The sequence below is a fragment of the Macrobrachium rosenbergii genome, chromosome 51 (genome assembly GCF_040412425.1).
Source record: "Macrobrachium rosenbergii isolate ZJJX-2024 chromosome 51, ASM4041242v1, whole genome shotgun sequence".
NCBI lineage: Eukaryota > Metazoa > Arthropoda > Malacostraca > Decapoda > Palaemonidae > Macrobrachium > Macrobrachium rosenbergii.
Window position 1 is genome coordinate 21911326 of NC_089791.1, and position 23134 is coordinate 21934459.

General features: G+C 37.0%; 1 protein-coding gene across 12 annotated transcripts in view; it reads right to left on the reverse strand.

The window, feature by feature from the left end:
• Positions 1–233: 233 nt before the first annotated feature.
• Positions 234–23134, reverse strand: part of LOC136833194 (mediator of RNA polymerase II transcription subunit 26-like) — a 95930-nt gene continuing 73029 nt past the window's right edge. For all 12 annotated transcript variants that reach the window (XM_067095007.1, XM_067095004.1, XM_067094998.1 and 9 more), the window contains 2 exons: positions 15389–15463; positions 234–5045 (listed from right to left, as the gene is read on the reverse strand). In XM_067095007.1, coding sequence (XP_066951108.1) covers positions 3483–5045; positions 15389–15454 — 1629 coding nt within the window. In that variant the 5' untranslated portion in view covers positions 15455–15463 and the 3' untranslated portion in view covers positions 234–3482. The remainder of the gene's footprint in view (positions 5046–15388; positions 15464–23134) is intronic.

Consider the following 23134-nt stretch of genomic DNA (forward strand, 5'->3'; position numbering starts at 1 on the left):
CTGGTAAAGAATTGTCAAAATTATTAGAAAACACTTTTACACTAAAAAATCCTTCAAGTATAACAAAAGATTTTCTTGCAACAAACTTTAATAAATGATTTTTTTTGACAAAAAATTTTTTTCTTAAAGATTGAAGTTCAAGATTAAAAAATATTACACAACACTTTTCAAATCCAGTACAATTGTTCAATAAAATGAAAATATAATTTAATGCCGTCAAATAAAACAAGGAATTTGTTATCAATTTATTGGACTTCTTTTTTTATTCTTATAGGAATGAATCCATATTATCCTTTCAACAAAACTATAAATTACAAAACATTGATAACATCTTAGTATTTCAACTGTGAGGCAATGGACAATTGCATTTTTCTATTCACTTCACTGGCATGCCAGTGGATACCCAAAACAAAATAGGCAATTCTATGCAACAATAAACTAATATTCAGGAAAGCTTTTTAAATGCTTATTCTATTTCTTTATAAAGAATATTCATAAAAAATCACAAAATATAACGCAAGGGATGATGTTTCTGAAACGAAGACTGGTCAAATGGCTGAAATGTAAATATATTTCAGCCAAGATGATGAACTTTTTTGTCAATAAATACTAAATTCAACAAATGGGGAAAGACACCTAATTCCCTGTCTTAACTTTCACTTATTCTTAAATACAAAAGCTAATACCCATGACGACAAAGTCTGATTTTTCTTTTACATTTCCCTCAAGATTTTACTACTGTGAATGAACCAAAGAAAACTGTGTAGTTTCCACAGGGAATATTGTAGATGGAGAGATTTGCTTATCATTAGTTTCCTATCATACAAACTGATCAATCTCCAACCACAGCTGGATTTTGCAGTTTTCCACTAAAAAATGGCACTTCATAAATCACTCCCATTTAAATTAACCAAGATTCATTATTCAAAACACAGCATTTCCAGAATAAACAAGAAAATGACTTCCTCATTCTTTTTTTTTTTGATAAAATACACTCTTCCATTTAGCACAGCTAAACTGTTGGCACTTTCAACACATTCCTCGATCAAAGGAGAAAACTTGTAAAATAAAGCTGTAGCTATGCAAGGAAAATTTCATCTTGAATGCCATAACATGCCTAAGTTTAACTGTATCACAAATGACCAAAGATATATGTATAAACTTTAAATTGTTGAAACAGTTTCTTCACAAAATATTTAATTCCAAAGCATTTATGCTTAGCGCTACTAATACAGCACTTTCAAATAATTTTCAACTGTTCCTTGCTCAAACTGAACACAAGATATGAAAAGCACAACTCCTCCTATTAGAGATGGGAGAAAGGGAGGTCAGATTTACATTATGAAGTTGCATAGTCCAGGCCATATTTTGTATCTAGTGAAATGGTTGCCAGATATATATATATACAATATACAGTATATATAAATATATACACACATTACTACCTACAAAGTTAATGTGTCAGATCACACAGCAGAAAACTAGGAATACTCTGAATATGCCACATACAGGATTGCGAATCTCCTCACTTCTTCATTAATGGCTGAACGACTCCCGGAAGCTGCAAAGGGAAGGCGCTTTCTAAAGAATGTCAACATTGCTAATACTCAGCAGCACAGCATGAGAGACTCACTAACAAAATCTCTGACTTGACTCCACCTTCTTAATGTAACAAAGAACACATAACTGACCCTGTAAAAATTTCATAAGACTTTTTGCATAATTTATCTATTAGATAAAAGCTGGATTACATCAATATCTGGTCTAGTGCAAATTTGCCAAGACATAAGATAAATTTATACTTTTGAATCTCAATCTTCTTGGTAGCATCCCTGTGGTCATTTAATTATCTTTAAAAAAAATGTGCTAAGGCAGCAGTTTATCCAGCAAACAATAAAAAAAAAAATATCATTCAAACAAAGAAATGCTCTCTTACTTCACAGTAGAGGAATGCAACTTTCTGAGTCACGGGAAGATCCTTGTAAACAAAGGTTCATGTACAGATCATGTAAATTGAATCTTTGGCATGTGAAGATATATGTGAGCATCATTGACCTCTTGACTCCTGTATAACAAACTCTCCATTTAAGACAAGTACTTCCATCACAGACAAACGACAACCAGCCAGATGATGTGAAACTATTACAGTGTTAGGCCTTTCTAGACAATCATTCACACAAGTATCAAAAAGTCTACAGTGCTTGCATATTAAATTTTTTTCTGACCAACAACAAGCATTTCATGTAGAATCATTTTGCAAAAGAGATTGAATCTGCATAATTATAAATCAAACCCTTACTTGACGATACAAGCAAATAAAGGGGGCAAAAGGCTGGCCCAGTTGTCAAAAGAATTAAAGCATATAATCATAATGCTCAATTGTGGGGCGGGTGTGAAACCTCAATTCCAGCTTAAGTAATTAGCTAAATGAGAGAGCAAGAGACATGAAAAATATCTGACCAGAATCCATTAGCCCCATTCCTCAAAAAAATTTGGTTAATAGGAAAACTGAATTAACCTTCTGTATACATTTAAGTCCATATAAATGACCAGTTTGCTATACAAAGACTTAAAATTAACATAAAATTAATGTAGGATATATCACAGTGTATAAAATGGGGACAATACAAATGGAGGAGAGATCTCTTGCAACACATCACTTAGCTAATTAGCAATGGGTACTTGGAAGCAGGGCCTGACATCCTTCATCCTCCCAGTTGTTGTAAGCCTCTAAGGCAACTAAAATCACTCGTATGTCCAACTGCCATTGCTTTTGTATTCCAACCTCCCATGTCAAAGCTCACATGAGGATTCACATGACTTGATCCTTCCCCGCACTTGTCTATCTTGGATAATATCATACCAAATTTGGCCATTCTGCCCAATGTCTTATTCAGGTTCATACATCCCGGCTATTAAACTTCACTGTCATAAAATGTTTTTATGTATACTATTCTCAGTTAGGATATGGAAACGTTACTCAAGGCAACCACAATGACTTCATAATATATTGATAGTTTCATTGGACTAAGCTTTTAGTTACAAGAGCGCATTTATATGTACATTCTTCTTCCCTATATTTCTTTTTGTTATGTGTACTGATTTGTTGCGTTATTCGAATTACACTTCTGCTGCAGCTAAAAACTTAGCCAAATAGTTTTAGGCACTGTATATACTTAAATCTAAGTCTTGTATATTTTTGAGGTTGTCTCCAAAAACAAAATAGCTAACATAAGCAACAGAAGCAAAGGTTATCAGTGTCAACAACTATAAATCCTGACAGTAATGCAGAATGGTACACAACTTGTCTGTGGTACATCATCCAATTATAACAAAAGGATAGAGCACGCATAAATTACCAGACCAACATTGGACTTTAAGGTGACTGTAGTAAGATAAACTTTAAGTGCGACAACCAAGTTTTTAAACAGATGGCCTCTTTGTAACACTTTAGACCACCATATTTCACTGTATTGTGTGTTTCAAAAATCCGTTATCACATAAGGCAGCACTATTAAAGGGTCATCTTGGTAGCCTTTTTTGTTAATTACTTCATGCCACTCTCGGAATTTACCATCCATGTCAAAGTTACCATTTTGACATTCCAAATTCGTTGAGTGTAAGGTTTTAATTTCCTCTTCTGGCACTTTTTTCGATTGTCTCACTAATTTTTCTACTTCCTCTTCAAAGGTTGTTTCCTCCGGCACATAAGCCTGCACTTCTCCCTCCTGATCCTCTTGCTCATCAGAGTCATCCCATACAATACTGTTAATGTCAAGTGGAGGAAGGCGAGCAAGAATCTCCTCGGCACTTTCATCCTCCGTGATGCCGAGGAGATCCAGGTTACTAGATAATGTGACTACTGGTGGAGGGAGGTTGCCAGAACCTTGTGCTGGAGTTATTGGCCTACTGGCTGTGTCTTGACCTTCAGTTTCAGTAGAGATTGAGCTTCCATCCTCTTCTGATGCAGGGAATTCATCTGAAGGATCGATATTTGGGTCTGGTTGTGAACTAAGAAAACGCTGCATGTGATCCATCTTATTCCTTGTGACAACAGCATGGTCAGATGTTCTACCTAAAGTTGTTCCTGGACTAGGGATTTCTCTTATCTGTTGCTCTCCTAACTTCGAGGCTCTTTCTGCTAACTTACTATCACCTTTTCTCACAGCTAGTTCAGCAACAATTTGTGAAGTAGTCTTTACTTTTGAGGCCTTAGAAGGTACAGCATGCAACGCAGCCATTTTCTGTCTGAGTGGATCTGATGTGTTTGTAACGGGTGAATCAGCAGCTTTTTTCTTTGAAACACTATGTGCATTAGTTATTCTTCTATTTCTATTACCTTCACTGCCCCCACTAGTTACTTTAGAAGCACAGTCATTACTTAAAACACTGGAAAAACTGTCTCTACTATCGTCATCAAAACCATTAGTTACATTGTTTTTAGGCCGCTTTGAATGTGGAATATCACTACTAGTTTCATCTTCATCTTTTCTCAGCCTCTTATTGGCAGCATTATTTTTGGATACATTTTCAATGCTTGGAGCATAAGATGAAGCATCAGCTCGGGATGCTTGCCTTGCACTGGGATTAATAGCTGGAGAGCGTGGTTGGGACCGCGAACGTGTAGGAGTTGATATAGGAGGAGTAGTACCTGATGATGCAGCAGGAGATAGACCAGGACTAAGAACACGACCCCTTAAGGCAGGAGAGACAGGCTTAAGCGGGCGGGACGGGTGGGCGGTGGTCAGGGTAGGTGAGGCAGTGCGAGTACGTTGCGCCAGGGTGGAGGGAGTGGTAGGGGCAGACATTCCTGGACTAGTGTTGCCACTGGACGGTAGGGATGATGGCGAAGTTGGGGGATGTCCATTGCCAGCCCCCCGTCCACCTGTCCCACCCGGTCCAGGTCCTGACCCAGCTGCCCCATTAACACCATCTGCCAGCACATCTTTTCTCCACTTCCGAACAAGATCCTTTGCTCTTCGATAAAGTTCCTGATGGCTAGTTTTGCGCCTGATGTCGTTGATGTATTTCCCTAATCGGGTGGACTGGAAAGAGACAAAAAATAAATAAAATCTCACCAAACATTAAAACTTAATGTTCCCAGATAACAAAATACAGAAGCAAAAATTTTAAACAAAAAATGTAAAAATATAGTAAAGAGATAACAAAATACAGGAGCAAAAATTTTTTAACAAAAATATTAAAATATAGTCAAGTACATGAAAAAGTGGTGTGTCTGTGCATGACTGATGAAAGCACGTTTAAAAGCCTGAATCTTTCAATGTAATTTTAATACTAAACAGATAAACAATAAAAATACTTTTCATGGTTACCTGCTGCCGTACAACAGCAGATAACTAATAATCCATTTGGTAGGACTGCCTATTTCCGCATCACTGCAGATAAAATGGAATGGATACCTAGAACAATGTGGATGTTTTCCAAGAAAAGACCTAAAATTGGGCTTTCTTAACTTTTGGACAAAATCCTTAATGGTATTAAAATTTTCCAGTGAAAACTAATAGCTTTGGGCTACTGGTAAGCAAGGTTTCTCATGTAACAGACCAAATATCAGAGGAAACAACTTCCTGCTTGTAATCAAAATAGACATGACTTTGAAATGGCAAAATTAAACAATGAAAAGTTTCAAGGCAGCAGTACACTGGTAAGACTATTCCAAATGAGAAAGTAGCCCAGGGATGTGGTACTAAGAACCTAAATTGGATATTCAGAATGAGATGGTATAGGTGCACCATAAGAGAGGGAAAATGGCAATCTAATAGAAAACAGGTATGCTGTATACGTGGATGCAGCAGGTTGTTGACCACTGGATTGTGAAAATTTTTAAAAACAAATACCTGTACTTATTTTTTCAATACAACCCCAGTATATAAGGCTACCTGCACGGATATACGAACAGCCTCTGTATAAGTAGTGGGTTTGTGGTAAAATGAATGATTATACCAAGAACATAACCATATTTCTAGATTCACGTAACAAAAGTCTGAGATATAACCACTGAACCCCAGGGCAGATCCCGACGACTTGTATGCTGGAACAATCAAGGGGTAGGACAAAAGGACACCATTCACTGAATAGGAATAGGAATATAGAATTTAGGCCAGAGGCCAAGCGCTGGGACCTATGAGGTCACTTAGCGCTGAAAGGGAAATTGAATGTAAGACGGTTTGAAAGGTGTAACAGGAGGAAAACCTTGCAGTTGCATTATGAAACAAGTCTTAGAGAGGGTGGGAAGTCATACGAAAGAAAGAAAATGTGAACAGAAATACTGTAGGAGGAATGAAAGAAGTTGCAGCTAGGGGCTGAGGGAATGCTGCAAAGAACCTTCGGTAATGCCTAGATACACCACGTGAGGAACCATCCACTAAAGAAAGGCTTTGAAAATTCTTTCACTGCAAAGGATGCATCTCCTGACCCGTGGACCGCAGTGCACAAAGAGCGAAATGGGTAACCGTCCTAAATTTCAGTCAGACCATCAACCCAGAAGCAACAAAGGCCAACCAAGGACGACTGGAGTGAAAATCTCATAAAAGGCACAGAAGCCACTGACTTGTTCAGAGCAGCCTGTGGTGATCTAAAACATGGCCTAAATGATCCAAGAACAATGAAACGTCAAAATGACTTGTAAGGTTAACTGATGGGGTGGCACCGAACCAAAGTCAAACCTTTAGTTTAAAAAGTGACTGAAGACAAGCAGTGTGTGTCAAACTATTCATAGCATAAAGAAGGTCTCTGGAGAAGAGGTAGTGGTTGAGGGGACAGGACCCCTATCATCTTTCTACGTAAGTGATGTTACAAATCTTGGTGTTTATGCACGGGAACTGATTTTTGCAGCAGGTTGCATCTTAATGTTTGGGAGGAAACCAGGTCACTAATCTTAAAAAAACTCATCCTCATTATTATGACACAAATGTTATCCTGGAGTACACCTCATATGATTGGCAAGTGTACTGCTTTAAGATGATGGCTTCCACTGCAAATCCATGACTTAGTGAAACTCCATAATTAATGTTTGGCCATTAATGCTCCACTTCCTGTTACTGTAAGAGATCAAAATTTCTTGCACTTCTGTCTATTCTCCCCTTCCATGGCTCTTCTGCATCATACTCTCTCCTAAACTGCAATTCAGGCTATAATAGTACGGTTTTACAGCAACACTTTTTTTTATGTATATTTTCCACCTCCATTCTCCACACTTTTCGAAATGGGTGGTGAGACAGTACAACAGGACTTTTCTCCTTGCAAAATCTTTTGTAGTTTGGGATCTGCTTGCATGGAATATGGCTAATTTGTGATTAATGGGTTTGAAGAAGAGTGCTCAGTCGCAGCTTTTCCTCCCTATTTCATTCTTCTATCTTTAAAACATTTCTATAAGCTTTCTTGGATTCTGCTGTTACCACTAGATCATTTAACTTGAGATATTAGCATCCTCCCTTCAATAATCTTTGTAGCATCCTCTATATTAAGATAAATAACAAACAAGTCAATGGTAATCCTATAAGGACACTGACATTTATTTAAAATTCTCCCAACATACTGACTAGAAATACAATCATGTAATATAAAATGATCATAGCCTAGGCTATAACCACCTCAACACTGTAGTTCATCATTACATCAGGTTTCCTATTTGTGGATTGTTAGTAAAAGGTGTTTTATCCAATCTCTTCAGTCTTAAATTCTTTCAGCCTGAATTTCTATCAGGTTTAGGTATATCCATGAATAACCAGGGCTACCATACTGTCTCTGTCCTACTACAGTACTTTCACGCCCAAATGTTCCTGATCCTTTCTTATGCATGTCCATGGCAACTTTTTAAAACTCTTGAGAACTGCCATTTTCACATCAATGGACACCACATCTCTCTACAATTTCATTTTTATAATTAACTTCCCTAGGCATAATGGCATGAATCTTGGCGTTCTATAGTCACATCTTTTTAAAATAATTTTCTTTGTCACTACCTATCTCTATAAAACCATACAATAATAATTTACTACAGTACAGTACTGGGATGCTTCTATTTACTGGCAGTCCAGCAATCTCTATATTTCATACAGGTTGTGGCTGCTAGTCGATTTATCTGCTTCACAGCCCTGCCTCACTATATCAATGTTCCACCTCTTATGACCTGGCCTTCCACCACATTTTATTGTCTCCCTCTTTCCCACTTGCTCTCCTTACAAAATTCAGCACTTACTCTACCCTGCTACCCAGAACATATCTCGTAACACTTGAAGTTACATTTGATACATAGTAGTAATGAGTTTATCCATACTGTGTTTTGTTCTTGTTTTTTTTTTCAGTACCCAAGAGCTTTGCCTTGCTTACATTAATCTTCAGTCTTTTGCTGTACATTTCACTCCTCACCTTTTAAAAATTTTCATCAACTTCTCCAATTCTGCAGTTCTTGGTAGCTTTCTACATGAGTCCACAGGGCTGATCCTTGAGGAACACACACCAGCCATTGCCTTCACTCTAGATGATGTGTTATGGTACTGTAATATCACTACCTCAATGAGCCATTCTGGTGTTTCTCAAGTACCTTCTCAAGATCTACAACTGGGGATAATGTCTTCCTCTTTACACCATACTTTTCTTGTTGTTGCCTTTGGCATCAAACAACAGTAAAGGTATGATGATGCCTCCTCACAAAAACTACTGTAAATTTTCCAATATTTCCAAATAGTCAAACATTCCTATACAATTTCCACATTTTAGTGCACCCCTTTTTCCATTATATACTTTACTTCTACTGCCATACCATTTTTCATTCTTCTGCTCTTTTCCCTTCTTTTACTAAATTTTCATATAGTATGGTCAGCTCTGGGCCTCAATGCACAGCAAAATCCTCCATCTACCTGACTTTCTTACTGAATATGTCTAATGATCTCAGCAGTACTGGAAAATAAAAATCCAGTGGTAATGCAGGGCATGGTAGATGCTGAAACTAATGTGAAAAATACCTACCTATATAAACCAGTAAACATGGATTCTTTGCTCCTAAGGTAATTGAAAGTGACCCCACACTCCCAGCACTGAACTTACTCCAACTTAGTCATAACAGTTTCTGAGTCTGCCTTTCCATGCAGTGGTGATTTTTTTGTGTCACATGTTTTAAAACACATTACAGTTGCAAAATCTAATACAGCACACACAGTGTTTTTTAAATTTTTTTCTCTCTTTGTTCAACTCACAAGCACATTCTGAAATTCTAAGATTTTTGGTCAAAAGAAGCATGCCTGGACTCATATGTGTACCACAAAATAGGTAATAGGCATTAATTGCATACTGTAAAAACAATAATTAAACTGAAACAAGTCAGTCACCAAAAATGGCAGGGAACCCTACCATGCAGTAAATCATCATTTGCAAGGTAAGATTTCATAAATTTACAGAACTTTATTCAATACAGTATGGTAATAGGATGGTCAAAGTACCAACCATCCATTTGAATACTACCATTTGAAAAAATTGGGCCATTGTAAGTCTGACCAGACAGTACAATGTATGGCCCCTTACCCTACGTTCTCAGTTCTCCCTAGGGCCAAAAATACACCAAGCAGTTTGGCATGCACTCTATACACTTCAAATAACACTGAATATACTAAAAATTCAACCCGACCTCCAATCCCCATCTAAATTTCCAGCCTGCCAGTCCCAAGTCTAGTGGACATTGGGTGGTCTGAGCTTGTCAAAGTGCAATAGAACTTGTAAAACGATAACAGCGTGTAAATTTGATTCTAAAAAATCAAAACCAACTGTCACCAAGAACAGAATTCTAGATGTAGGCAAGGAGTGCATAGAATCTCCAAGAATATAAAAATATGGCAAACTCACTTAAATTGAACACAAATGTTGTTGGAACAGTGGTGGGATACAATAAGGAAGTGGTGGAAATGCTGACAAAAACAAACATGGACACTTATTGCATTCAGGTTAGGTGTAAAGGAGCTACCAAAACCTACTGGCAGTGACAGAGAAACAAATTTTGGTATAATGGAGGTAAGACAAGAAAGAATGGAATAGGCAGACTGGTAGAGCATGAAATGGCTGAAATTGTGATAAATGCATGATTATTAAGATGATCTTAGGAAAGACAATGATGCATGATGTGACATCAGGGGAGGGTTAGAGAGAAAGAAACATGACACTGGAATCATGAAGGAAGATCTTCAAGTTCTGGCAGAGGCAAGCAGGAAAGGTTAAAAGGATATGTATACGTGCATGGAAAAGCGGGAGGGAGATCAACAAGCTGGTGGCAAAGGCAAAAACCAACAGAGCTGAGAGGAATGGGATATAATTCTGGACTGTCCTATGGGTAAAGAGAAAATATTCCAAGCAGCAAAGTGACTGAGGAAAGATAAAAAAAGCTGTAAAGATATGTACAAAAAAAAGCTGGAAATTGAAAAATTAAAAATATAAAATAGATACTAGGTCAATGAGGCATATTTTAAAAATCTTATGAACGAAGAAAATGAACATGAATTGGAGGATGTTAGCATGATAGAGGAAATAATAGAGATCAGCAGCTGGGGAGGTTAAGATGGCCCTCAAGATGGTGCATAACGGAAAAGCTCCAGGGTCATCTAGAACAAGAAGTAACTTAATAAATGGAAGCAGCTGGAGAGCATATCATCCTTGAGCTCATTAAAAAAAAATGAATACCTGTTCAAGAGTTACATGGAACCAAAGGACAGGGGAAAGAGTCTTCCAGCACTAGTGTACAAAGTAAAGGGATGCACTGCAACATGGAAATTAAAGGAATAAGACTTCTTTAGCACGCTATGAAAATATTAGTAAAGATGCTGGAGGACCCCGCTAGGGGATTGAGAGGGTAAAGGAGATAGCAGCGGCATTCCAGCATGTGAAGCGTGCGCCAAGCTCGTAATTAACAATTAGTCAGTTTGGCTTCATGCAGAGGTCAACAATGAAAGACCTCTTTATAGTGGAGAAACTACGAGGACCCAAAGAATTTCCTTTATGCAGGTGACCTACTGGTAACAACAGATTCTGATTAAATTAAATGCTTACAGGGTGGAAGAGTGGGGTGAAGAGGAACGAAAAACAAAGAAACCAAAGATTAAAGTGACGAAAAGGAAGCAAAGGAAAAAGTAAAAATTGAAAGTGGCCATGTATTAATTGTGATAAAAGTATGGGGGTGAATTCTATAACTCAAAATGGAGTTCTGTAAGGGTATGGCCATGGAATGTTTGTTTCATTACTGGAGCAGTGGAAAAATGAATGAGGAATTAAAAGAGATGAGGTATCCAGAGGCTGGAAAAAGGACTGGATCTCAGTGATGAGAAGAGATGAGGAACAATTTGTCAGAAAGTGGTAGCTATGGAAGTGGCACAATTAAGACCTGTAGAAGGACTTTGATAAAGACCTACACCTAATAATGAGTTATGGCAGACACAGTTCACAACAGAAGAGAAAATTCACTTCCCACCTGACTCTAGACATAAAAAACTTTTATGATGATGATTTAGCATTGTGATGCAAAATTTTTAGCTTTTTATTCAGTTATTATGTACCAAAATGTTATTACCCATGGCTTTCATATCCCAAATTTTACCTGTTTGATTGTTTTGCTTTTCATGTACATACCACAATGAAGTGTATTTTAGTTTTAATGACATCAGAATGAGTACCATAGAATGAATAGTAAATTCACAATGTACAAAATATAACTTATCACAGCTCTGAGACTGACAGGAATTGCAAAGGCCTACTAACAGAGAGGGTTAACTGAACAATGGTGTAGCATCATAGCATTTGCGATCTGAAAAGAAAAAACCTAAAACACCAGTAATTACACAATTTGAAATTGTTTTGAGCACAAAAGACCAATTATCACTGAATCAACCGCACTATTTATGTTTTATGTAATAGTGTACAAGTTACGGTGTCACTTTTTCCCACTGCTGGTAAGCGTTCACTCTCCCTGTATTTTCATTATTTTAATGAATTCATTTCTCAATTTACTCTATGTACATTAGCCACTTTTCCCATGTTTTTCTTATCTGAAAATCATACAATCAAGATACTGTAATCTGCATTCTTTCTAGATACACAAACTTGAAAGATTTTCTTTGGCAAACCTGGTCCAGCTATGAAGCTTGGTAACAAGGTAGGTAGTAACTAGCAGTAGGCAAATCCCTCAGCTCACCAACAATGTCACTTTTTCTGTTTGCAACATGAATAAATGCAGTTGAAGAATAACTGTTGCTCTTAGTTGAGCAAATGAAGGGTTCCCCCATCCTTCAGCTGTGGCTTTCACATAAGGTAATCCACATTAAAGACGAAGGAATAAATACATTAAGTAAGACTATAATATTATAAATAGAAAAATAATAACAGCTAAAGAATGTCATAATTCTCTCTTTGGATACTCATTTTTATATTAGTATTAATATTATTTTCCACCGAAAGAACCCAAAAAATTCCCCAACATCTAACAGTAAAGTGTAAGAATAAACGTGTACCACAAAATTGTCCTACTATCACTCTTGCATGTCCGTTATAATTGCCTGAGAAAATATTATACAGTAGTAACATCCTAGTCTCTTTTTTCCATAAAGTAATGAAGACCTGACAGTTCATCCTACTTAATACCCCACAACCACCACACAGATTAGTATGCAGTAAATCCACATAATTAGTAGCCTATTCTAAACTGCAGTTTATATTTATCATTTGATTGCTGAGATTTACCTGCAAAGTGAACTGCTTCTAAAAAGGTAGCCTGAAGAAAAAATCTTCAAAGTATAACGCAGGAGTCCTACCTACTTAAGCTTTATAATGCATGTAAAGTATAATTACACAAGATATATAGCTTATCAGTACCCAACTTCCCATCCATTTTTGAGAGAGAGAGAGAGAGAGAGAGAGAGAGAGAGAGAGAGAGAGAGAGAGAGAGAGAGAGAGAGAGAGAGAGAGAGAGAGAGAGAGAGAGAGAGAGAGAGAATTTTTCCAAAATTAATGTATATTTATATACTCATACACAGACTAAAAATGTACATGGTAACACTGCATTCAATACATCAATCAATAAAAATAATATACAGTACTGTATTAAATAGTGTATAGTAATTTTGTAATATCTTCCCTTGCAGATAATGTAGTGCATAAGAGGGCCCAGTTGTGTGACTCAGGACATTTTAGTCTAAGTCAAAATTACAGTGTTCTAGTATAATTAACATCTATAACCTATTCTAAAGTAGAAACATAGCTTATCTTAGACTTCCAGAGATTGTGCATTCAAGATGAACAAAGCATGGCTAACACCTGAAAAATAATCTTAATGAAACTAACTTACTATTATTACCATCATTATTGCTCGGAAAGTATTAACATATTAACCATTTCTGTAAAACATGTCAAGTTCAATTATACTCGCATTAATCGCAAATCCTCCACAATTCTGCTCACAAGACGAAGGCATGATGAATTAACATCCAAAATATAATGATACTTCAGCAATTACTGATTTTATAAATATGACATGTACTTATCAGTTACCTTGTGGTACATACATGAGTGCAATTAAACTCTTGAGGTACTACAGCATTAATGTACTCGCTAACTGAAATATGCAAGGAAACTAAGGAAAAACACAAACACTAAAACATTCTATTTTCTTAAAATATTTTATTTTTTTACTCAAGAAATAAAATGTTGAAATACATTATTATGACTGATATTATCCTAAGCAGACATTGCCTTTATTATCGTTACATTGTTGAAGGCCACCATAGTAGCTAGAAGAATATAAACATCTTGTGTCCTAAGGGTAGTATTCTTGACCTATTACTATGAGCATAGCCTATATGCTTTGTTCTTGTAAACAAAAGTGTTGCTTCTGCAGCTAAGGCTAATCTCTGCACTCCCATAATCTCTGCATCACTCCCATCTCCTGAGTATAGAACTTTTTTTGCTGAATATTTAAGATACTTAGCTGAAATTAGTACATATGGTAAAATTTTGAGGGAAGAAGTTATGCCACAAAAAACTTGTGGTAAAATTTTGAGGGAAGAAGTTATGCCACAAAAAACCAAGTGTGGTTATTAGTAAGTCTAGGACAATGTTCTCAATTATAAATTCACTTCAGAGAAACATACCCAGTCTACCTATTCTTAAGATTTTCAGAGACCTGCCCATCCCGATATAATATTTTTATTATCCCAATATAATATTTTTATTCTTTCCTTCTTCTGTGTTTAGGAATGGAATGGAATATAGAGTTTATGACAAAGGCCAAGCACCGGGACCTATGAGGTCATTCAGCACAGGTTCTTGTGTTTTTAGCATAGTATTTCCATTAGGTTTTCAGCAGCTGATGTGAGTCTAAAATTGTTGGACATGCACTTGAGGTCTTTAAAATACCTTATCCCAATTTATGTATTAATCTCAACACTTATTCAATTACCTCAAAGTGAATACTGAATAAAAATTTTCAACTGTAATTCAACTAACTCAAGTCCATGCTATATTCGCTTTAAACTCAAGTCCATGCTATATTAGTTTTATAATTCTGATCATCCTCTGCATTAAGATCTTCCAAGTAGCACTAAATATGCATTTAGTTCTGACAGTTTCACAGCTTCTTTTGTTAGGTTCAATAACTTGTAGTTTTTGTGAAGTGACTGAATCACTTGTTCTGGAATGTTCAGGAGTTCAAGTTTGAGGCATATACTGCATATTTATTCAAACAGGCTGGTTGAGTTTCACTTCATACTTTATTATCTATCTCACTGACAGTACTGTGTTATTCAACTTATGTCGCTTTCATAATTCATTTTCATAAAGTTTTATTTCTGTACAGGGCTGCTTTTGCTACTGCGATCTGTGGGATTTTAGCATTCTGCTTTTCTAACTGAACTGCAGCCTGACTTGTGATAGTAGAAATAATTTTGTAACAGCAAAGTAGATCACCGAAAACTTAACAGCAAACAAGAGGTAAATAAGATTTGGAAATTATAGTACTTAAAACTACTACGAATATATTCTGGATAATTTTCTCACACACACCACAATATTCTTAAGAGTTGCTCTATTGTGTTTAAAACTACTATGGATAAATTCTGTATGATTTTCTCACACACCCCATAATATTCTTAAGAGTTGCTCTATTTTAAATAAAGTAAAAATAATTCTGGTCATAAAACTACACAAATAAAGCTTATAGCAGTTTAACAAAGTTCAGTCTTTAAAACCTTTTCTTAAAACACTCTTTTTGCATGGGGATAAGCTAATCTAACAGCCAAACCCCTTATTTCACGACTTAAATCTTTTAGGCTATAGAATACTTATTAAGCATGTCTTACAGTATTATCATCACTAAGAACATTTAGAATTCTCTTACCTCCAACACCTCCCTTGTGATTGGTATCTTCTCCAACTTACTGATAAGATCCAAGCAGGCTGCCATATCTGTGACCTACAAAAAAATAAACTCCTTGAGTACAAGTTCGAAATCACTTAGTAGAATTTTAATAGTTTTAACTACTTCTAGAACTGCATGAAGAACATGATAATCTAAAACATGAAAGATTCCGCACCGACAAAAAACGGACACTCCATTCAGTGACACGACAGACTCCTACAGAAACAGCAAGAATCTTAAAAAAAAAAAAAATACAAGACACAACAATAACAATACGATACCAGGTGGGTGTGAAACGTACAAAAAGAACTGAAACTAGAATTTCTAAAGAATACACTTGACAGGTTAGTCTACCACATCCATACAACTTACACAAGTAATTTTGGAATCCACTGAAACCAAATACAGTAGTTATGCAAGGCAATCAATCTCCAGAGTAGGAGATACCAAGAATACACTGTCACAGAAGAATCTTCCTAGACAATGGAATATCCAATATCAAGTAAACTGTGGTTTGGTATGACACACTTTAAATTCCACTTTAATAAGACAGCTGGCAGTGAATGCATATGCACAATAGTTGCTGCTTGACAACAGGATACCAGTCCACTATACATAGTGAAGGACTTCATTGTTCTTTGATGATACCAAAAAGAAATTTACGAGTGAAACACCTGATTTATAAGGTCTCCCAAAGAAACAGCCATCTACTGAACATCACCTAATGTGTCTGAATGGGTTTACTGAGCATTAATACTCAAAGTATGTCACCAAACTTCAGTTCTAGGGACTTTATTTTTTTTTCACATTTATAAATGGCACAACTTGTAGCAGAAAACCACAAAAACGTCTCCCAATAGTCCTCTTCCTTCACGCTGTTTATCTATACAGCACATTATATGTATTTCATTTCCAATTAATTCTTTCAGATGGCTTGGCATTTCTTACATAGGTATACATGGAGTCAAAATGTATCCTTATCAGGACCTGTTACTGGGATACCACTGTGTCCCAAAGATCCCTCTCAAGCAACTAAATGAGTCATACTTTTGGGAAAGAAAAGGATTTTGACAAAGGAAAATCTATTTCTGGAGAGGGGCCCGTGTCACGGGTGAAATAGTCCATTCAGCACTTATTTCTAGGTAATTCCGTTGCTAGATACCAGAGAAAGCTAAATGAAATGCTGGAGTTACTACCCCCAGAGCGAGCTCCACTAGATGGAGTCGTGTATGGAAAAGGGTGAACTACAAAAACACGGAACCTTATCCTATAGAGATTCCCAATGTCAAAAGTCCCAACGAGAGAGGTGCCGATACAAGCCCATGCACTAATGGACTGTATACAAGGCAACACTAGCCGCATTCCATGTTAGCACCCACCTCACTAGAATGAAGTTTATCAAGGGAGGAGAGAATGATGACACGGGCCCTCTCTCCAGAAATAGATTTTTCCTTTGTCAAAATCCTTTTCTGGATGAGTCCCGTGTCACCGGTGAAATAGTAACAGAGAAATAAACATCATTCTTATGCTATTAAAGACTTAAACAGAAACGTTGAAAACTAGGAGAATTCTACCCTGAACATAAGTAAGGTCCTCTAAGTTCATGTAATGAAAATAATGTAAGTGGTCACCGTCTAAGATCATGAGCTTAGAATAGCACCTGAATAGGCTTGTATTAAGAAAATACTTCCTGCCTAATAGCAGACCCAATGACAGTTAGTAACTCCAGCATTTCATTTAGCTTTCTCTGGTATCTAGCAACGGAATTACCTAGAAATAAGTGCTGAATGGACTATTTCACCGGGTGACACGGGACCCCGATCCAGAAATACATATACCCACTGTCTAAACCCATTTTATAAGTGTCCTTTTCTTTGCATTTTGTATTGCATCTAAAATAAGCATACCAATACCATTTGTCAAAAGCAATGTCAAAAACTCAAAAACACTGATACATATAAACAAGTGCATAGAAAGAAACTAAATCATATATGAAGATTACAATCAAAGTTTTACTTTTTTTTAATGTGGTTGGTCTGTGTCCCTAATCTCGGCTTCCTAAATTGTTGGCAGGCATTTTGGTGCACAGGTTCACTCAACACCATTTTCTTACAAGTATGAAAAGTGAGCAAAGCTGCTGTAGATTAGATTATTAGACCAATGATGCCCTCAGACCATCATGAAACTGGTATTTTATTCTGACCTTAATCTACAGTCATGACTAAGACTACTTTTAGCAATAGTCTGGCTGTTTTGCAATCCTCAAACAACAAGACTTACCTATTGCAAAACTCTGATCAAGACAAATCAAATGGCAAGCTGATGTTTAGTTTCCCACTGGAAAAGAGGAGTGGGGGATGAAAAGTTAGCTTAATATAACATCCTGCTTTGACATCACAAATAGATTCACAAACCTAGACACCATATTTTTCCCTTGTCAAGTTGACAGATAAGAGACAATTTCTCCATTTTATTAACATCAGCAACCAGACAGTATGGCCACTTACTATTCTGAAATATGCATATGTCAGTATAGAATACGCTGCTGCAAGGACGATGAAAATGCGGAAGATATGCAAGTAGCAGGTTGACCTGCAGGCCAAGGAAATCATGGCAAAAAGAGCACAAAAGAAGACCTATACCTGATGTGGTATCAGGCAGGTGCACAGGGTACTGAAGAGAGGAGATGCAATAATCATGTTGATAAGGTCTACTAAAAATCCCCAATAACAGGGAGTAAGACCATTATTCATATTATGTAACTGTGCACTTATGGTAGGAAACTATAATAGAACTTGATGCTTAGGGCGCTATACAAAACTTGAGTAAAAATAAAATTTGCTGTATAGCACATGACTCAACTCCTACTGCAATTTCTGGCAGTGGCATACAGGCTACTAGGAATACTCCCTTTACACTTCCAGGTGGAGACACTATGGAGGATAGTTCTGATTGGTTCTTGCTGTCCTAATGTTAAACTAGTTTCACGAAGACTATCCAAATGAAACTTTTAATATAGCTCGTAAGATCCTGCATCAGGATAACAGCTGCATCATTTCATGACCATCCTGGAATTTATCATTGCACCATAAGAGGATGATTTAAGAACTGTGTGTGAACCTCAACATGTCTATAACTGGTTCAGAGTAGCCATCTGATGTGATGTGCATGTTAATGGCCTCAAAGATTTGGAAGTATAAAGATATTGTGAGGGCCATTATGCATGGACTTCATTGCACTCAGAAAAGTCTAGTTTCATTAATGATTCTTACACACTGGTCAACTAATGACACTTATGATAACATGAAAGGAGCAACCCAATTTTTTCAATGAATTTTCAAAACCAATAATTCCACATGTTCAAACACTTACATAAAGTAGCTAAAGAAGTGCACTCTTGTTATCATTTCAAAATTCCATACTTAGCAGTAAACCTAGGTCATCATGAGAGTAGTCTGGTCAAACTATTTGCAGTGTTGCATTAAAAATAAAAAAAATTATTACGGTCGACCCTGGTATTCATGTGGGATGTGTACCACAACCCCAGCCAATAGCTAAAATCCACGAATACTTGACACCCCTCTAAAAACGCTTATAACTGCCTATTTTGATAGTTCAAACAGCAAAAAACCTCTAAAAATGCTTATATCTGAGCATTTTAATAGTTTTAGTCACAAAAATATGAAAAACAGTACTTAGTGCAAAAGGTACGTGCATTGTAACAAATCTTAAGTATAGACTTACAGCCCTCGCTACAGAAACGACAACCGGAAGAGCTAGAATCCAACATAGTTAAACTCACAGGAAAGTGAGCTAATTGCATAGCACGAACCAACAAAAGCCACAGCTTAACAAACTAAAGTGAATACTTCACCGACTTCTAGCAAGCAAAGAACAACCAGTGAATCACAAAAGCAGGAGCGCAGAGAACAATGTGTTGTCAAGAGCGCAGCATAAATCAGAATGCTGCCGCTGGCTTCTGTTGCTCCCTCACTCCCATTGCAGCGGGTGGGGGCTGTCACCCCCGCTTTGCAACCAACGCGCTCCAATAAATTTTGAATTTAGGATGCCGTGCGAGCAAAATCGTTAGCTAAGTAATTACTTGGTAAGTTACTTTTAAAATACTCAGGTATAAGCAATTTTAGAGGGTTTTTCTTGTGTTGAAACTATCAAAATAGGCAGTTCTAAGTGTTTTTTGAGGAGTTTTAAGTATTCGTGGATTTTAGCTGTACCGCACCCCGCGAATATGGGGGGGTTTACTGTAGGCGAATTTTCCATGAATATTGCGCATATACGTTCCACAAAATCCGTGAATAGATGCAGCCGTGAATCTGGAACTGCACACAGGCAGGGGTCCACTATATCACATGCATATACTTTACATCAGATTTTCCTTTTACGGAGCCGATAAGACAAGTTCTCTCAATCGTTTCATAGATTGGGCACTACTGTATAAATGTCTGTGCAGTTTCAAGTTCTTATCTATGACCTTTCTCCAAGATCTTCCAAGATTTCCTCTGAGTCTCTGTCTTTCCACTTCCATATTTACTTTTGTGACTAATACTCCTCACCCATTTCCATATCCATCCCAATCTTCTGAGCATACCCCCAGCAATATTTCACAATTTCTGCTCTTTACTAATACTCATACACACCACCAGACTAACAATCTATTTTCCTTTCATCCACACTTTTGTTACTCCTTTTCTCACTGTATCAGTATTAAAAAAGGCTTGTGTTTCCACCACATTGTGCTGCTTCTCCCTCTTAACCCCATTTTGCTGCTTACACATGCAAGACACTGAAAATCCATTAGTGTACAGAACATTTGCAATCCTAAGCACCTCTGGTGATATAAGCTACATCTCATACATGGCTACAACTTTTCCTTCCTAAGAGCCCCCATATGAATTCTGAAACATGACTTGGTGATCTTGCTAAGCTACTTTATAACAAGAGTAGCCCCTCAACTTATCCGATACTTAGGGGTTTAAGTCTTCAGGTAAGTAACAGATGCCCTATAGCACAAGCAACAATCCAACATTCAAGATATTCCACAGCCAACAATAAATTCTTCAAGATTCATCATCCACTTAAGAGATTTATCACCCAAATATATTTCTGGAATGGTAGGCTTGCGAAAAAAAAACTGACAATGCAACTGACTAAATCTGGTAATTTGAGGAGCTAGTGTAATAAAATATGGCCCCTTCCCAGACTGTACTTCTATCTTTGCTTCTTTTTGACTTCATTCCTCTATTCTCTATGCAACATCTTGCTCTTGTGTCAAAAACAAGTCATTTGCATATTGCAGCTACTATGGGCCTCATTTACTGAACTTGGGTACATCTTCCAATACAGTGATAAACAATATAAGTAAAAAATTCAGCAGAGTTTCTTCGGTGAAATCAAGTTTTCTGTACAGTGTATAATCAAAGCCACCAAAAATAGATCTATCTTTCGGTGGTCTTGGTATAATGCTGTATGAGCCGTGGCCCATGAAACTTTAACCACGGCCCGCCGGTAGACTGTCCTATATTGTTGCCAGATGCACAATTATGGCAAACTTTAACTTTAAATAAAATAAAAACTACTGAGGCTAGAGGGCTGCAATTTGGTATGCTTGAAGATTGGAGGGTGGATGATCAACAACATTGCAATTTGCAGCCCTCTAGCCTCAGTAGTTTTTAAGATCTGGGGGCAGACAGAAAAAGTGCAGACGGACAGGCACAGCCAACACACTAGTTTTCTTTTACAGAAAACTAAAAACTGGCTACTGATCCTCACTATTCACCAAGATTCTTTTGATATACAATACAAGCTACTGCCTTAACTTTACAGTACACAGTAATATGTTTGTTTATTATTACTGTAATAGGGAAACTGAAGAAGTACTGTGCAAACAAGATTTAGGTTCTATCACATACAGTAATTGGACATTATGAAAACAATGATACCTCATGGGATTCATTGATCAAATGATGGTACTATAGCATGACAGGGTCTAGATTCAGAACAACCGAGACAGACGATTAGTTTGGGATAAATACTGATGTGCACCAAAGAGCAGCAGTGCACTTCATTGGTTATAATAGTAAGGGAAGAAGCTACCAAAGAGAATAGAAGCAAGGTTCCTGGGAGCTACCTGAAGTGGACAACTTGATGTTACCACAGCAAATGGATGAAGAGGTTAAAGAAGTGTTTGAAAGATGGATGAGTGGAACAGGGTAGAACACATGACAAAAAAGTTAAGGTAACCAGAAAGGGATAAATTTAATCCTGTGAATGTAGCAGACAGTGTCACAGGAGATGCTCAAGATTGCAAAATGTAAAATAAGTAATGGATTTTCAATTCCCAGAGTATTTAATTTACGAGTTACCAGCCATGATGTGGAGGAGGACAATCTTGTGCTGGAGGGGCAAATGAAAAGAGAAAAAGATGCAACAGAACCATACTCAATTGTATCTCTAGTGAGACACACAGAAGGCAGACAAACAAAACTTATGCACAAAAATACGACATAAGTGTTTGATTGCTACTTAGAAGAGGCAGCAAGCTACTAACACAGCCTAAACTTTCCTCTATGCCATGTCAAAACCACTTCTAAAATACGTATCTACTTCTTGGTAGCTGTAAACCCCCAAAATAACCACCAGAAAATTTTGGTCAAAATTTCACAAAGGTTTGGAAGGGTGGGTAGAACTCTCAGCCAGCACGCTGTTGGCCCAGCGTCCGACTCTCCGACCAGCCAATGAAGAATTAGAGGAATTTATTTCTGATGATTGAAATTCAATTCTTGTCATAATGCGGTTCAGATTCCACAATAAGCTGTAGGTCCTGTTGCTAGGTAACCAGTTGGTTCTTAGTCACATAAAATAAACCTAATCCTTCAGGCCAGCCCTGGGAGAGCTGTTAATAAGCTCAGTGGTCTGGTTAAACTAAGATATACTTAACTTTTTTATAGCCACTGAGCAAACTAGGACAAGGATCAAGTATTGTAATTCACAAAATTAATTTCTACTAGATGGTATTATGAAAGTAAAAATTCATGCCATCCTTGGGTAAATAACTGCACAGCTGTGAAGTACTGCAGGTGGATTCCCATCCTTTACTCATTTAGAAAAATTTAAATATAAATATCACTTAACTCCAAAAATATACTGAAGTTTGCAACAAAACTAGTGTGGAACTGATAACTGTCTTCATTAGATGGACCCATCTAGGAGCCGATGTCCAAGCAATCACCTTAGCAGCTTTAGACCAAAATAACTTGTATGAGTCATGGCAAGTTGAAGAGACTAAAATACCAATACTAGAAAGGCAAGGAAGAAAAAAGTTCCCTGATCCTTAACAAAACTTGAGAAAACCAGTGGAACATCTCTCCTTGATGAACTGTTATTTAGAGTTTGTACACAGAAACATAAACTTTGCTTTTGAAACCATATCATTAAAGAAAAAATCTTGTCAGAGGGAGAAGAGAAACTTAATACACCAACATAGTCCTGTTCTTCAAAAATTTATCCCTTTGTAGTGTACTGCCCAGGGTTAACAAGGTGTCTGACATGTAAAGGCTTGTGACTTCATGAAGGAAACATACTTGTCATGATAATCTAAACTTTCCTCTCTGGCAGAAATGCAGTACAGTAGTGCATTTCAGTCACGAAGAGAGTCAAACCTATCTGCATACAATATTCAATTCATCAAAGGGGAGAGGAAACATTTTA